General features: G+C 48.9%; 1 protein-coding gene and 1 long non-coding RNA gene across 2 annotated transcripts; one reads left to right on the top strand and one right to left on the bottom strand.

Moving 5' to 3' along the window:
- Positions 1-3128: 3128 nt before the first annotated feature.
- On the top strand, positions 3129-7134 carry LOC143693335 (uncharacterized). Its single transcript, XR_013180889.1, has 2 exons — positions 3129-4023; positions 4736-7134. It is a non-coding gene; the product is annotated as an uncharacterized LOC143693335 (long non-coding RNA).
- A 24-nt stretch (positions 7135-7158) lies between these two features.
- LOC129117504 (G-protein coupled receptor 183-like) lies at positions 7159-10701 on the bottom strand. Its single transcript, XM_077173526.1, has 2 exons — positions 10389-10701; positions 7159-9438 (listed from the first exon to the last, which is right to left on the bottom strand). The coding sequence occupies exon 2, from the start codon at positions 9409-9411 to the stop codon at positions 8347-8349; it is 1065 nt and encodes a 354-aa protein (XP_077029641.1). The 5' UTR covers positions 9412-9438; positions 10389-10701; the 3' UTR covers positions 7159-8346.
- Between the last annotated feature and the right edge of the window lie 5115 nt (positions 10702-15816).

The raw sequence follows: 15816 nt of genomic DNA, 5'->3' as shown, positions 1-15816 counted from the left end.
GATCAGAACTGGAATGATGTGAATGACTTCCATGACTAACTCAGAGATGACTTCTGGAACAGTGGATGGATACAGTGTCCTATGTGCTGCTTTCAATTTTTTCAGCTGGCTATATACTGTCTTAAAAGGAAATTACAAAAGAGCTAACTTTTCTACATAAAAATCTAGTTTTCTAGTGTCAGAGATGAGGATGGCCCTGCATTTGCTGAATCCTCACTGTCTGGTCAACTTTGTGTTGACCGCTGGAGCATTAACATTAGGAGTGATCCAGGCTGGCACAGGAGGCAACAGGACAGAAGTGCCAAGTTTGTGCCATGCTGGGTTTGAAGCTTAGATTGATTCCTGAATCAGCTTGCTGGGCTTGACTCTCAGAAGTGCTCAGTATTAGCACCTTAGGAGTTGCAGGAAGGGAACATCTCTATAAAAGCAATCTGAAGGAATGCAGGATTCCAGAGTGCAACTCCATGAACCAATCTACACAAGTATCTTACACATTTCATGTATGTTTCTGTCCATACTTGTGTGTGTGTGTGTGTGTGTGTGTGCAGCATGTGCATATGTGTCTGCTTATATACACACAGGCATGTATACATTTAGAATAAGGCATAGGGCATAAGAAGTGTAACAGAGGCAATGTATACATTAATACATGTATACATTTAGAATAAGGCATAGGGCATAAGAAGTGTAACAGAGGCAATAACAGGTGCATAGGGGATGTTTTGGAAATCCAGATGAACACTGCATACCACAGCACAGATCTTTGCAGTCTCACTTGGCCTCACTTGGAAAACATATCAGGAAATTGCAGGACAAGAGTTAGGGGGAGAGAGAGATACTTCTCTTTCCTTTTTTACTTGAGTGATAAAACTGAATAAAGTCCTTTGGGCATACAAGTCATTATCTAGAAATTGCATCAAATTTGTGCAGCTTTCAGTACATGATATAATTTTTAATTAAGTCAGTGTTCTGTATGTATTTCTTTGGTATTTTGCAGTGGGTTAAGTAAGGGGGGTTTGGAATGACAGTGTTTTTTCTTGGGCTTTGATCAATCTCCTTCAGGATTTAGCTTGTTTCTGTGATCATATTATTTAGGGAGGGTCTGCTTTTTAAAAAAGGTTGAAAGGTTTTGTTTGTGTGAAGCTGAAGCTGTGTGTGTGTAGACCACAGACACTTCTGTGGCCAGGGAACTCTGGAAACCTGCTGTCTTGGAAAGCAAAGCATACATGTAAGAAAAAGAAGTCCTACCATAATCTGTATATGCAGACTACTTAAATGTTTTGAAACAAGTACAGGTTTTTATTTTGAACCATACTGATTCTTCCTTCACAAATATTTTATCCAAAAATAGCAATAAAGACTGGTAAATTAATTCATAAGTCAAATTTTGTCTGTAGGAAATGAAATACCTATCCCAGACTAAATAAACATGTCCTTTTCAGACATTGCCCCGCTGTAGGGACAAGCACAAAGAGTATTTCTTGGAATTTTAAAACATGTTGAGTGGCATATGGGGTATGTAAGTGGATATTCTCCAAGTCTAAATCCTTTCTCACTGTTGCCTGTACAGGGGTATTCAAATGCCATGGTTGCTTGGAAAATTCCATTTTGCTGGGCCTTCTGCAAAACATGATTAAACCTAAGGGGTAAAATGCAGGTCTTGGTGATGTCAGTTGAATACTCCAGTTGATTGTGAGAAAAGTTTGTGTTCAAAATGCTTCCAGGGTTGTGATTTCCAATTAAAAGAAGTGGTAAAAGCAGGGTCTGAGACGCTGTTGAAAACAGTTCCTGTTTCATGCAAGAACCATAGAAGAAAGATTCACACATTAGAGCTGGAAAACAACTCAGTTTCCATTTGATGGTGAAATTTTCATGAACCGTTTCTGGGAATGTGGGGAGCGTGTTCTTCACAGCCTACGCTGGGTTTGTCTGATACAGTTTTGAATGTCTCATCACACAGTTTCTAATCTCTGTGTGACACAAGTCATATTTTTTGGCACCATGAAAAAGGCAGAATACTTTTCTACGTATTGGATTTCAAGTCTCTAGAAAATTCATTCTAGTTCTAGTAAAGCCAAGATTTGATATTTTGAAATAAAAGTAGTTGCTGCTGTTAAAATTTCCCTAGTAGACAGGGAATATCATCTTGTGAGACAGCACTGGAGTAACTTACTGGGGGACTTTCCTAAATGGTTACATAACACTTTGAAACACACCCACAGTGAGGTTGATACCTGTGTAAATCTACCTGATAAGCCACCAGGCTCAGGTTCTCAAGCCTTAACTTTTTGCCAAGATGGAGATTGATTTGTCTCAAGACCTACCAAAACCATTTTTCTCCCTCAAAACAAGCATTAAAGGCTGCCTGTTACTGAGAGAGCACAGGGACTGTTGCAGCTGGTTCACACACCAGCCTGTGCTGTCTAGCACTTGCCAGTGCCTTTTGGAATATGTGGTGGAGAAAAGATCTTGTTATTTTTGTCTGGAACAGAAGAACAAGCCAGAAAAACTTACTGCAAGGCACTGGGCAAAGGGCAACATTTCTGGCTCTCCTGTTTGTATGTATATGCATATCTATGATTATATATATGCATATATGTGTGTATGCATGTGTATATATACAGGGAGTGGGTCAGAATATTTATGTATTGGTTAAATTAATTTAAGTGGAGCTAAGAGTTTGTTAAAAGAAAATTAAAAGTCTGTATTCAAAGACCCCCCTCTCTCAAATGTGTGTATTTGGCACATCTGTGCAATTGCAAAGGCACCAAGCTTTGGAAACACCCCCAATTACAACTCCCATGCAAGGAGGGGAACTGCATCTGTTTGAGGATAAATAAATGCACAGCATTCATTTGAACTGATAGGAGGGTTTGATAGAAAATTGCAATTAAATTCTTGTGTGTTCTTCCACAAGAAAAACCTGCGTGAGATCAGCTTTCTTTAACTGTGTGGCCACAGTAATCAGTATTTTATATAAATGAGCAAATGAACTGCTTTACTAGGAGAGTCACATGAACACACAAACACTGTATGTGTTTATGTATATATATATATATATATATATATATAATGTGTGTGCATTTACTTAAAAAATACTAGTTTAATTTTTAGTAGGATTACATTCCTCTTGTTTCCATATGTAAAGGGATTCTTTCACCACAGAAAGTGGACTCTGAAGCTCAAAGAGGGTGTGTGCTTTCAACAGTGTTTGGTGCAAATAGGAGGTGAGACACCAGCAGTGGGAGCAGAGGAATGTTGGAGCTGGACAAATGGGTGTGACTGTTGAGAATCTCAACACATTGGGAGTTCAGCTGTCATCTTTGTTTTCCAAAGGAGAGTTTTAAGAGGAAGGAGAAGTTAGTTTGACTCATACCTGTTTGTAGGAGGCTGTTTCTACACCTGAATGGATGCAGTGGAGAAAGCAGGAATATACATCAAAAATGAGTGAAAAATTGCAGGATCCAACCTTTTGACTGAGGATAGGTAGGGACCATAAGTGTCATGGAAGATTAGCAAAGGAAAGGAGAGAGATGAGGCAGGTGAGAACTGAGCAAAGAGAGAGAGTTTAGGAAAGAGGAGCAAAGGAGAACTGAGGAGAGAAAGTGAAGACCTGCTGAGAGAAAAGGGACAGAGTGTTGCATTGCACTTAGTTCAGTTTTAAAAGTATTAGCAGGATGTCATGTGGAAAATAAAAATATGCAAGGTTGTGGCTAATCTCGTACTGAAAACCCACTCTTTTTTTTTTTAGGGGTGTCTGATAGAGGAATCCTCACATTGTATTTGGTCAGTTTTGCAGGAGGTGGTACATGTGGCAAGTGAGAAAGCAGTGTAATCCCAGCAGCTGGGCAGTGCAGCAAACCCTGGAGCCAGTCGTATGTGAGAATGCAGATGGTTCTGGCTTCCAAAGCAGGTAGCCCTGCCAACCTGACTTCCCCTGGCACCTCTCCATCCCAGCTGTGGAGAGACCTCCTCCAAAAAGGACACAGCTCCTCGCAGGTCCTGCAGCTTTTCCCGTGGAAGGTGATTTATAATTCCCTGTCCCACGAGGGCACAGCATCTGTGTAAGGGAAGTGGATTGAGAGCTAGTGCTTGCCCCTCACTGCTTCTGGGCATTTGCCTGGGGGCAGGGCAGAGGCACAGGTGCACCTCTAGGAGAAAACAGTTGCCCACATCTCCTGGCCTGATCAATCACACCAGGGCTTGTTACTTGGCCATGAGAAGCTTTTATTTTTAGTAGATTTGTGCGTAATTACATCACAATATTTTACTGGCTTACAAAGATGGCTTGTAGATATTATGTATAACATGCAATAGTTTCAGTTCAGGACAACTTAAAGCACAGACTGAAGAGGTGTGTAAATTGGGAACCACTGCTAAGGGAAAAAAGCTGTTCTGTTTGAGCTCTCTCCAGCCCCCCTGCCAAGGGCAGAGACACCTTTCACTAGACCAGGTTGCTCAAAGCTCCATCAAACCCAGCACTTGAACACTTCAGGCATGGGTTATCCACAGCTTCTCTTGGCAACCTGTTCCAGTGTCTCACCACCCCCATGTAAAGAACTTTATCTTAATATCTCATCCAAACCTGCCCTCTTTTTGAAGACATTCCCCCTTGTCCTGTCATTAGAGGCTCTTGTCAAAACAGGCCCTTGTCAAAAGTCCCTCTCCAGCTGCCTTGGAAGCTTTAACTACTTAGATTTTCAGTGCTCTAAGGTGTCCCTGAATCCTTCTCCAGGCTGAACAATCCCAAGGCTCTCATCCTGTCATCAAAGGAGAGGTGCTCCACAACCTGGATTATCTTGGTGGCCCTCTTCTGGACTCCAACAGGTCCATGTTGTTCCTGTTCTGGGGACCCCAGATGCAGTATTCCAGGTGGGATTGCACCTAAGTTGAATATAGGGACAAAATCATCTAATTTGACCTGCTGGTCATGCTGCTTTTGATGCAGCCCAGGATATTCTTCTAATGCAGACAGTATATTCTATATCCTATATCCGTGTGTGTATTATCTATTGTGTGTGTGTCCACAAAGGGTACTCTCTGCCCTCAGATAAAAGTGCAGTCTTCTCTTAGAAGACAGTACAGCACCAATAGGCTGCAGAAAAGCAGGAATTACCTGTGTACTGTGCAGTTACACCTCTCTGCACGGAACGCCTTCGATCCCCGTGTGCTGCCGGGTGCCTCCCATAGCCGCCACCAGCGCCCGGCTCACGAACGGCGCCGCATCCCTGCGCGGCCCAGACGCGTGGGGGAAGCACAGCCCCGTCTGTCACCGTCTGCTTAGACCCGTGGGCGTATTTCTAACACCGAGCAAAGGTTCCGACTCCCTCTTTTGGAGGGAACCGGCGCTGCTGCTCTCGCCCGGAGGCACGGTCGGGGCTCCCTCCGCCACGGGTACCCCCAGCCGGGGGAGCCGGGGCAGGGCAGGAGCAGCGGCCGGGCGGAGCCCGTGGAGGGTTGTTTTAAAAGACAGGCAGGTGCTGCACTTGTGGACATGGTTTAGCGGTGGCCTTGGCAGGGCTGGGTTAATGGCTGGTCCCAATGATCTCAGAGGTCTTTTCCAACCTAAATGAGATTCTGTGCTAATGCGTTTTTGTGATTCCAAGGCATCGCTGGTGGGTCTGAGCGTGGCAGCACTGGGCTAGCAGCATACAGCAAGAACCATGCAAGGAGCTTGGACTGAACAGGTGAACAGCAAAGGGTAGGAAAATGTTACTGTGCCTCTAGACAAAATGCTATGGACAAAATATGTATGGTTTCTCTTCAGTTTTAGAGAAATGCTCCTTTTGCAAGCAGACAGGGAGCACCCACAGGTGGGTAAGCTAGTCTGGGCAATAGAGGGTTCTTTAGAGTTCTTCTATGCCCCGATTCCTCTTGACCCACTCTGCCCAAGTCCTTTCCTTCTCCATCTCATGGATGTTCCCTCAGCTTCAGCTAGTTGCCTGCTGTCCCCAGATTGGTACTTTCAAAAGCAAAGTAGCCGAGGCTGGTGTCCATCCAGAGGAGGAAGGCCGGATCCCTCCTGTATTGTGCATCGCTACACCCAACTCTTCAGCTGTTTCCTACTCCAAAGGCTCCTACTGGTGGCAAGAGGTGGAGGTGCCTTTCTTAATAAAGTACTTCTGAGAAAAGCAGAGTCCAATAAGGAGCAAATGAGGCTATGTTTATACTCCACCTTCTCCTGAGAAGGATTGGTCATAGATTGGCTTCTTCTCAGCTGTGGGCTGCAGCTTGGCAAAACATCTCAATGTCTTGACCTCAAGTAGGAGGGTTGGCCGCTGCTCTGGTGCTCACATGGAAACCAACAACTACAAACCACTGGCAGCCCCCAACACAGTCCTGTGGAATTTGTGTTACAAAGATGGCAAAGCCAAGCTCTTCATAGCATGAGTAGGTGATGTTAGGGGCAACAGCCACCACATGTGGATGGGGAAGTTCAGACACGACAGTGGGAAAAATGGTTTTATCCAGAGAGCAATGCAGAGTGGGAACTGTCACCTCAGCAAGGGGACCCTCCTTGCTTGGAGTTTCCAAGCCTTGTCTGCATGAAGCCATGTCCAGCCTGACATTGTGCCAGCCATAGTCCTGCTTTGGGTGGGCTGCTGGATGAGGTGATGCAGAGATTCCTGTCCAGCCATCACTTCCCAGACACATTAATAGGGCAATGTAATTGTACAGCAACTACCAACCTAGCCAGACTCCTTCAAGGGTGTTCAGACCACTGACATCCTGATATTATTGCATCCCAGCTCTTTCTTGTCCATTGTAATGTGCTTTTCAGGACAAAGGCCCTCTGCAGGTCAGCACTGAGGTTAAACCTGCTTTGAGGAGGGCTCAGCCTCCAGAAAGGACCTACTGGAGTCTGTTTCCTACCTGACTTGTTTTAGGCAGCCCTCTTAGTCAGCCTTCAGCATGCCTTCAGCCTTCAGACCCATACCATAAGTAAACCATTGCTGTCCAAAAGCTCATTCATGTGCATTTAAAACAATGAAGGGCTGCATGTGACTATTATTAACCTTCTAGGCATAAAAAAGGTTATTACCTTAAAGAATGATTTGTATTAATCAAGTGTCTCTTCATGAAACATTTTCAGGTATACTTTTCAGTAAAACAAGTAGCTTTTTTTTTCCTTTTCATGTCTGTGTGTTTGTCTGTCCCTTCCAACTTCAAAGAAAAGACTAGACATGCCAGGAACTGTGAAATCCTATGTGTGGGTTTTTTATCATAGTCTAGTGATTTCAGCAAAGAGCTGAGGAGGCTGCTGCCAACTTTCTCCTCATCTGAGAGGCACAGGAACGTGATGTCCCAGGGTTCCTTCTCTTGCTCTGGCAATAGTCAGAAGTAAACTCCCATAGAAGGGCTGTCAGACTCCTCAGGGCACGAGCTTCTAGGCCGGTCAAGGTCACAAAAGGCCACTCTCAGTTCTTGTTCCTATTTCTCTGCTAAGGACTAATGGGAAGGTTTGTCCCATGAGAACATCCAGGGCAGGTTTGCAGCCTTAGAGCTGGGCTGGGATCCAGGCCATCCCCAGGATCCCCTTCCTGGCAGTGGGTCCCAGGGTGACTGCAGTGCGGTCAGGTGTGAGGAAGGGCACCCTGGGGAAGAAGCAGCCACCCCAATGGTGAATGTAGGAAGCAGCACATCCAGGAGCTCTACAATTCACATCCTCACACCTCTTGCTCAGGAGAGAGCTTTTCCAGCATCTCCCACGTTCCCCACACTTACTGCTTGCCCCACGCAGAGCCCTGGTGCAGGAGCGGGATGCTGGGCAGGCAGAGAGCAGAGCTGCTGTTTGTCAGTGTGGAAAAGGAGCTGTAGGCCATCTTCTGCATGCAAATAACATCCCAGCCTTTCCCTGGAGTGCCCTGAGTCCATCTCCTCATGCTGCCTGCCCTAAAGCCTGCAGGGATGCTGCTGTAGTGCTCCAGGGGCAGTGCAGGGAAGGGGGCAGAGAGACATCCATAGTGGTTACCAGCCCACCCCAGCCCCACAGGGGGTGCAGACAGGCATGGGAGAGGGGTGCAGTGCTGGGACACCTCCAGCCAGGTGTGCCAGGCAGGGCAGCTGCACAAACTGCCCCTCTGGGGCTGGGATGAAAAGGAGCCTCTCCGTGCTCCAGGCTGGCAGGTGCAGCAGTGCTGAGCACAGAGCCAGGCACACAGAGCCAGGCATGCAGAGCCAGGCAGGGCTTTGTCCCTGTCAGCTTGGCTTTGTGAGAGCCCCTGGCTCCAGGCAGGGGAGCCATGGGCCCTGTTGAAGGTGCTGGTCCTGCAGCTCAACTCTGCCTCCCGCCATCAGGGATGGTCCATAAGTCACAGGCCAGGGCAAAGGGAGGGGCTGGTGCTACTAGACAGAGCTGGAGCCAGGCTGCTGGCTGTTGCTGTTGCTCTCCGAGGGGGTCTTGGCAGTGGAGGAGGTGGCCAGGGAGCCGCTGTTCCTGAAGATGCGGAGCAGCCTCCTCTTGTATCCCCGGAAGGCGAAGGAATAGATGATGGGGTCGATGCAGCAGTTGAGATTCATGAACGCCACCGTGATTTGCAGGGACATCTTGAAGGCTTGCTGCTCACGGCAGGATGGCTGGTAGAGGATCTTCCTGACCATGAACTGGACAATGTTGAGGTGGTAGGGGCTGAAGCAGAGCAGGACAGCCAGCAGAACCACCAGGATGACAGTGAAGGCCCGGTGGTGGTGCCCGTTCTTCACTGTCAGCGGGTTCTCCTTGGCCGTCTGGCAGAGCTTAAGGTTGATCCTCACATAGCACACCAAGATGATTCCCACAGGCAGGAAGAAGCCAAGCATGCAGGCCACCAGGAGCAGGTAGGGCAGATTGGGAATCTCCTCAAAGTTGAAGTACTCCATGCAGGTCAGCTTGTCTCCCATCCTGCGCGTCATGGGCCGTAGGAGCAGCGGAGCCGTCTGCAGGAACACCAAGGACCAGATGAGGACGCAGATGGCCCTGGCCCGGCTCATCTTCCGAATCCTGCCGGGGTGCCGGGTGCGCACCACGGCCACGTAGCGGTCCACGCTCACGCAGGTCATGAAGTAGATGCTCACGTAGGTGTTCATGTAGAAAAGGAAAGCTGTGATCCGGCAGAACCAGTCCCCAAAGGGCCAGTCAGACTCCAGGATGTAGTAGGCGATCCTGCCCGGCAGCGCCAGGGTGAAGAGGGCATCGGAGAGTGCCAAGTTCACCAGGTAGAGGTTGGTGGAGTTGAGTTTCTTCTTCCTGCGCTGGAAAGTGATATAGAGGGCCAGGACATTCCCACAGGCACCAAACACCAGAAGGATGGTGTAGAAAAGGGAGAAGGTGACTTTGGTTGAGAAGTGGTGGTTGTGCACATTGCAGCTGCTCTGGTTGCTGGAGGTGAGGTTGGTGGGCAGGAGCACGTCCTCCACAAGAGCCATTTCCATGGTGCCTCACGAGCTCTTGCTCTCTCCCTTGGAATAAGAACAGATGTGAAACTTGCAGCTTATTGATAATAGGAGTGGCACTCTTAGAGCTGGCCCTCATCACAAAGCAAAAGCCCTGTCCCCTGCTCCCTCCCAGCAGCACACAGCTCGAGTCATTTGGAAAAATGCTTCTCTTGTGATTTTGGTGAGAGCATCTCAAGAGTAGCTGTGAGTCATTCTTTTCTTATCACGAGCTACTCTTAATTTTGTTTCTTCACAAGTCCAATCAATATGAGAAAGGACTGGAGGTGCTGGGAGGGGGAATTGCCTGTTGCACAAGGAAGGTCCCAAACTCATCTGGTGGCAATGATATCATTTACTTGTTACTGCGAGGGGAATGGGGGGCTTCATTGAGAAAATGCCCACGAACTGGAGAGCCGGGCTCTGGGAGGGCTGGGGGACCGGCAGGCAGAAGTGCTGAGGATCGCTTTCACAACCCTCGGGCAGGACCAAAGCAGCAACAAAACTGAAGAAATTCAAAGAGAGGAAAAAACCTAGCTTTCCACCAAAAAACCCCGCAACCTTCCCCAAAAATCCCGTGACCCTTGCTCGTCCGATCAGGGAGCTGGGGACAGCCCGGCACCGAACCCCGCTCCCCGCACGCCCTCCCGCTGCTCTCCCCGCTTTGGGCACGGGGTCCGGGCTCACGCCTGGTGACAGCGGTGTCCCCTCGGCTGCGGGGCTGCAGCAGCTCCCGGGACGCGTCTGCCGCCCGCCGCGAGCACCGCCGGGACCGGGACGGGACGGGACGGGACGGGACGGGACGGGATGGGATGGAAGGGGACGGGATGGGACAGGACGGGACGGGACGGGACGGGACGGGACAGGACGGGACGGGACGGGCGCAGCGCTGCCTCTTCTCTCCCCCGGCGGCGCGGACCCCGAGGGGCTGGGATGCTCAAACCCACAAGCACGAAAGGGAGGTCAGGGGCTCCAACCTGAGTGCCACGGTGCCGCCGCCTTCTTCTCTTCCTCCTCCTGCTCCTCCTCCCGCCCGACTTTTGGGGGGCAGCGAGCGCGGAGCCTCCTGCCCGCGTCCGGCACTGGGGCTCCCCGGTAGTGTGAGCGTCTCCCGGGATTCGCTCACATTATAAAAGCACCGTGAGATTTGGGGTTTTTTGTTTGTTGTTTTTTGTTGGGGTTTTTTTTCCTTAGGGTTAGTAAAACTGTATTCTTTCTGGGTGGGGCTTTTTTTTTTTTTTTCTCTTTCGGTATGTGAGAGGCACGCTGTCGCCGCGGGGGATATTCTCAGCAGTGGCTGTTCTGGAGAAGATAAATGACTGTACCTGCGCGGCAATCGCTCCCGGCATCTGAGCCGACTTGGGGTTTTACTCTGAAAACTTCTACAAGGATGCAAAATGCAACTGAACGTCGAAAACACCTTCAGCTCTGGTTCACGTGCGGTCCGGAGTGCTCAGCCCGGGCACATGTACATGGCCACAGCAGCACGATCAGACCGCGGCAGCTTTTACAATAAATTGTGGCAAATCTTCAAAGGAGCTTATTGTGCCTGTGGCCAGTGCAAGCCATGCTGTGGCTATGGTGAAACCCAGATTTGCCTCTCACACACACATAGACACGACCAGGCACGGCTCCTTAGCACAGAGACTGAGTTGAATGAAAGGATTTGCCCTTAGTGGAAAATTATTTTTGTTATTAATATGACACATTGTGCTGTGGAAGTGGGGCAAAGCCCCTTGTCCCAGCTGGAACTCTCATGGCGGGCTCTGTCCCCACAGAGTGCTGAGCAGTGCAGGACTGTCATTTATGCCTCAGCCCTGTATGTGTGTGTCTTACAGCATGGAGAGAGCACTTTCCTTCCCAGCACTTCCCAAATGTTTGCAGAAGTGCAGCCTGCCCTGTGGCCAGCAGGATGGCCTTCCCCATGGTGGCTTTTTTACTGGAGGCCACTAGGGTTTTCAAATCCCAAGAGGAATTTTTATGCTTTTTTAAATGGTTCTAGAGTTTGGGGTTTTTTTGTGGTGGTGGTGATGATCTTGCTAGTGTCTGGTTTTATCCCTCAAAAAAATTCCTAATAAACCAGGAAATTCCCATCATGGGGTATTCAGGATGCTACTGAAAAACTGAAGCCAAGAAATACAAAGGTTAAGATTACAGTCAAGCTAAACTTCCATATTTCCCTCTGGGTCAGTAAAGCTCCACTAATTATTTAATTGCATAATATTTCTAATGTTTTAAAACATTGACATTAAACTCAGTACTAATCTGTGTACTCATGTACTGTGAGTCATTTGTATGGAAATTACACATTATGGTCATGAATTTACTAGAAATTGAAGGTACCCAGCAAGAGTAATAGTGAAAATTGGCTAACAAGTTTATCTGTTAATGGAGATTCTTTTGTTGCTCGAGGGTTTATATTACACAGAGGGAAAGGTCAGCTAATAACAGAATAACTGCTGAGTAAATTATTAAAAATATTCCCTAGTAAAACAGGGGTTTTCTACTTGCACATCTGTCAAGAGTTAGTTAAGCTAATCAGACTTGCATGGGCTCGAATGTTCTTGAGCTGTTTCATCGTGACAGTGAAAACAGCCAATGGATTTAACATTAGAGAGCTGTTACATCGACAGAAATGCTGAGCCCACCCCAGCGGGTGGACCCAGGACGGTCCCTTCCCCTCCCCAAAGCCCTGACAAGCAGGACAAACAGCTGCAGCTGAGACAAACAAACACTGCTCCCATCGATCCGGGCTCACTGCGGCACCGCCGCTGCAAAGCTCCTGCCCACCCTCACTACGGTCTCCTCCACGAGAGTTTTATCTCCACAAATTAACACCGTCGAGGAAATACATTTGGATGAAGCTCAGCAAAATGCCGCTGGCTTCCACCCAGGGGCCCGCAGCGCCTCGGACCGGCCGGCATCACCAGTGCGTGGCAGGGATGGACGGGGAGGTTTGTGATGCAAATTCACGCCCGGGACTTTTCCGAGCAGTCAAACGGGCCCTTTGTACAGCCCCTCCTGTCCCCTGGGCTCGCCAGGCTCTAAAAGGAGAGCTGCAGATCCCAGGAGGGGAATCATGTGCTGATGGCCCAGAGCTGCCACCTGCCTGGGCATGGGGGCTTCCCATGGAGCCCACGGAGCGGGAAGCGCCGGCCCTGTGTAAAGGGGTCTGGATACAGGAGGGTCGGTGGGGTCTCAGCCCCTCCTCCACGAGAGGAGGAGGATGACCAAGTGGCATCACCAACCTCAAAAAGAGCTGGAAGAGCCCAAAGTTCTGAGTGACAGCCGTGTCCAGGGTGACACCTGTGCCCAGGGCCTTGGGAATAAGACAGAGGGACAGCAATGCTCTCCACCTGATTTTATTTTTCTTTTTGCAGTGCAGAACAAAGGAAGTGGGTTCTTCTTTTGTGCAAAACACGCTCCTGCCCTGTGTGCAGCAGGTGCTGCGCTACAGGAGTGCAGCCCAGCTCCACCCGTTTGCACGGCTCCAGCGAGCCCAGCACGGCTGCACCTCCCCGCACTGCACAGCAGGCAAGGCCCTTTCCATGGGGCACTGGGGGGATCCTCTTCCCACCTGTAGGGACCTGCTCCCTGCCTCTGCAGCCCTGGATGAGCCAAAATGGGATCTCCCCTCAGACAGGGTAGAGAAGCCCTGTCCACCCAGTTTGCAGCCATCTCATTGAGGAGACTCTGCCCTTGACTGAGCCCAGTGGGATTGGAGGAGTGAGGTTCAACTTCAAAGCTGGGTCTAGGCTTTCTTGTGTCCATGTTAGCATAAAGACACTTCCTGGGCCTGGCAGGGAGCAAGCAGAGTCCCACAGCCCAGGTATCCATCCCAGGGTGAGCAGGACCTGCTGTCACAGGGTGTCCCTGCTGCCAGGGACCCAGCCAGGGCACAGGGGACACCTCTGGGGAAGTCCTGTGCAGATACTTGGCATGGAGGGTCTCTCTCCCGAAATTTGCCCTATGGTCATTGACCATGGCATGTCTCCAGCCAGGTCCCTGCCTGGCAGCCTCCACATGCTACCTCCAGAACCAGATGTTGTGTATTTCAGAACAGATGTGCACCTCAGAGTCACTGTGGCTCTTCTCACACCCTCCTCAGAGCACACCGCTCTCTGCCATCCCACAAAGGCTCCCTGCAGCCTCCTTTTGCTGCTGGAGACCTTGCCATGGATGTTGCTTCCCAGCCCAGCAGAAAAGCCAGGCTGCAGCTCCTCTGGGACCAGGTCCTTGAGGCCACCAGCTGAGCCCAGCCCTGGTGGAGGCTGTGGCTGGCGAGGGAAGCTCAGGAGGAGCTGCACCTGCAGGCACGTGCTGAGGATCCATCACTGTGCTCCCTCCAGGGCTGCTGCTTCGTCTGCAAAGGCACCCTCAGGTAGCTGTTTACACCTCTGGGATTTCCCAGAGTTGAGAGATGATTTGGAGCTGGACTTTCTGAGGGCAAGGCAGCACAACAAATGAGGTAAGAGCCCCTTCACAGAGAAACAGCAGGAAGTTTGCGCCTCCTCTTTCCATTGTATCATCATCTCCTCTCTCTTCTTGCTTTCCCCATTGGCTTTGGTTACATTTTCTGTCTTCTAGTGCAAAACATTTTCAGGAAGCTTTGAGTGTAGACACCAAAATCTCCAGATGCTTTCAGTTTTGATGCAACAGGCAGGGATTTTCCACAGCTCAGCCCCTGCATCCCAGGTCACCGTTATTCATCTGGCAGAAGAGCAGAAATTAGGACAATCACTGATTTTGACATTCATCCATTCAGTAACAGCACCTGCATGGGGAGGTCAATGTTTTAGAGGCTTTAACTTGATATGCTGGGAATTGTAGAGGAATAAAAATCTGAAGATTCCTATGAATTTGTGATAAAAATCTGAAGAAAACAATTACTGGAGTTTTGATATGTTTGAAACCTAATCTGGCCCTAAATCTAAGTGGGAAATACTGAATTACAAAGCAGCTGAAATCTGCTTCTGCATGATATGACTGATTTTGTTTTGCACAGGCAGCACCAGCTCTGGAAATGATGGGGCAGCACCAAGTCACGACAGTCAGAGGGGTGGCACAGCTCATTTCAACATTCCAAGCAGTGGAGCACAACATGGCAGCAGCTTTGGGAGCTGCTTCCTTTCACATTCCCTTGACTCCAGTCCCAAAATGTGCCTGCATGGAGCCCTGGGGGTGGGCCATGCAACCACCACTATTTCCATGTGGCTGTGGCTTTGTTAAGCTTGGCTGCAGAGAGGGGGTAGCTGGGCTAACAGGGGCAGCTCTTAGTCAAGAGGGTCTGGGCACCTTAGCAGGAGAAATACCAGAGAAATTCACATTCTAAAATAACTTCCTCCAGTGAGCATGAAACACACTTTCTCCCACGCTGTGCTATGACTTAGAAACTCCATTTTGCTTTTGCAGGAATAAGATGAAAGTTTTCTTGGTATCTGATTTCTGTGGTTAAAAACAATGTTTAAATGCTTATTAAAAAAACACAATCATAAGGCAAATTTGGAGAACTGAAGTCCTATTTTTATCTGTTTTTTTTTTCTTTTTCCAGGGCCACAAGTGCTATATGTGCACACACAAATTCATAACGTACAGCTACAATATGATCAAAAAACAACTGACGTAGAAGACAATCACAAACCACAGAAATGAGTGTTTGTGATGGAAAAAGTGCCAAAATGCACATCTTCATTCAGTATGGATCTCTATGATCCTATACAACAATTTTTTAGGCAGGGCACCCTCATATTTTGTGACTTGTGAGTCTTTTCCATTTATTCTTTGTGGTCAATGTTTAGGCCATGTTATGGCCAGGTTTTGGCCATCTTTTAACACATACCAGGGAAATCCTGTGGCAAAAATTATCATCTTCATGAGCATTGCCATGGGGTGCTCTGTTCCATGCACCAATGCCTCAGGCAATCCCAGAGTGGAAGGCTGGATGGCACCTCTGAGGAGCAGCTGGTCTGACCACACTGCTAAAGCAGACACCCAGACCTGATTGCCCAGGACTGTGTCGAGACATCTTGTGAATATCTTCAAGACACAACCTGTCTGGGCAACCTTTGCCAGTGCTCCATTGCCCTCACTGTGAAAAAGTGTTTCTTGATGTTCAGACAGATCCTGCTGTGTTTCAGGTTGTGCCTGTTGCCTCTGATCCTGTCACTGCACACCACTACAGCTTGGCTCTGTCCTGCTTGCACCCTCCCTGCAGGAATTTATACACATCACTGAGATCCTCCTGAGCCTTCTCCAGGCTGAACAGCCACAGATCTCAACCTTTCCTCTCACATTTGCTTCAGTCTCTTCATCATCTCTGTGTCCCTTTGCTGGACTCTCTCCAGTATGTCCATGTCTCTGTGTACAGAAGAGCCCAGAACCAAACCAGGATTCCAGCTGTGGCCT

This window comes from Agelaius phoeniceus, chromosome 2 (assembly GCF_051311805.1).
Source record: "Agelaius phoeniceus isolate bAgePho1 chromosome 2, bAgePho1.hap1, whole genome shotgun sequence".
NCBI lineage: Eukaryota > Metazoa > Chordata > Aves > Passeriformes > Icteridae > Agelaius > Agelaius phoeniceus.
The sequence above is the reverse complement of the archived record's forward strand: the minus strand, read 5'-3'. Positions and strand labels throughout refer to the sequence as shown.

Coding starts and splice junctions, on each gene's coding strand:
- LOC129117504 (XM_077173526.1), bottom strand. CDS start 9,411: ATGGAAATGGCTCTTGTGGAGGACGTGCTCCTGCCCACCAACCTCACC.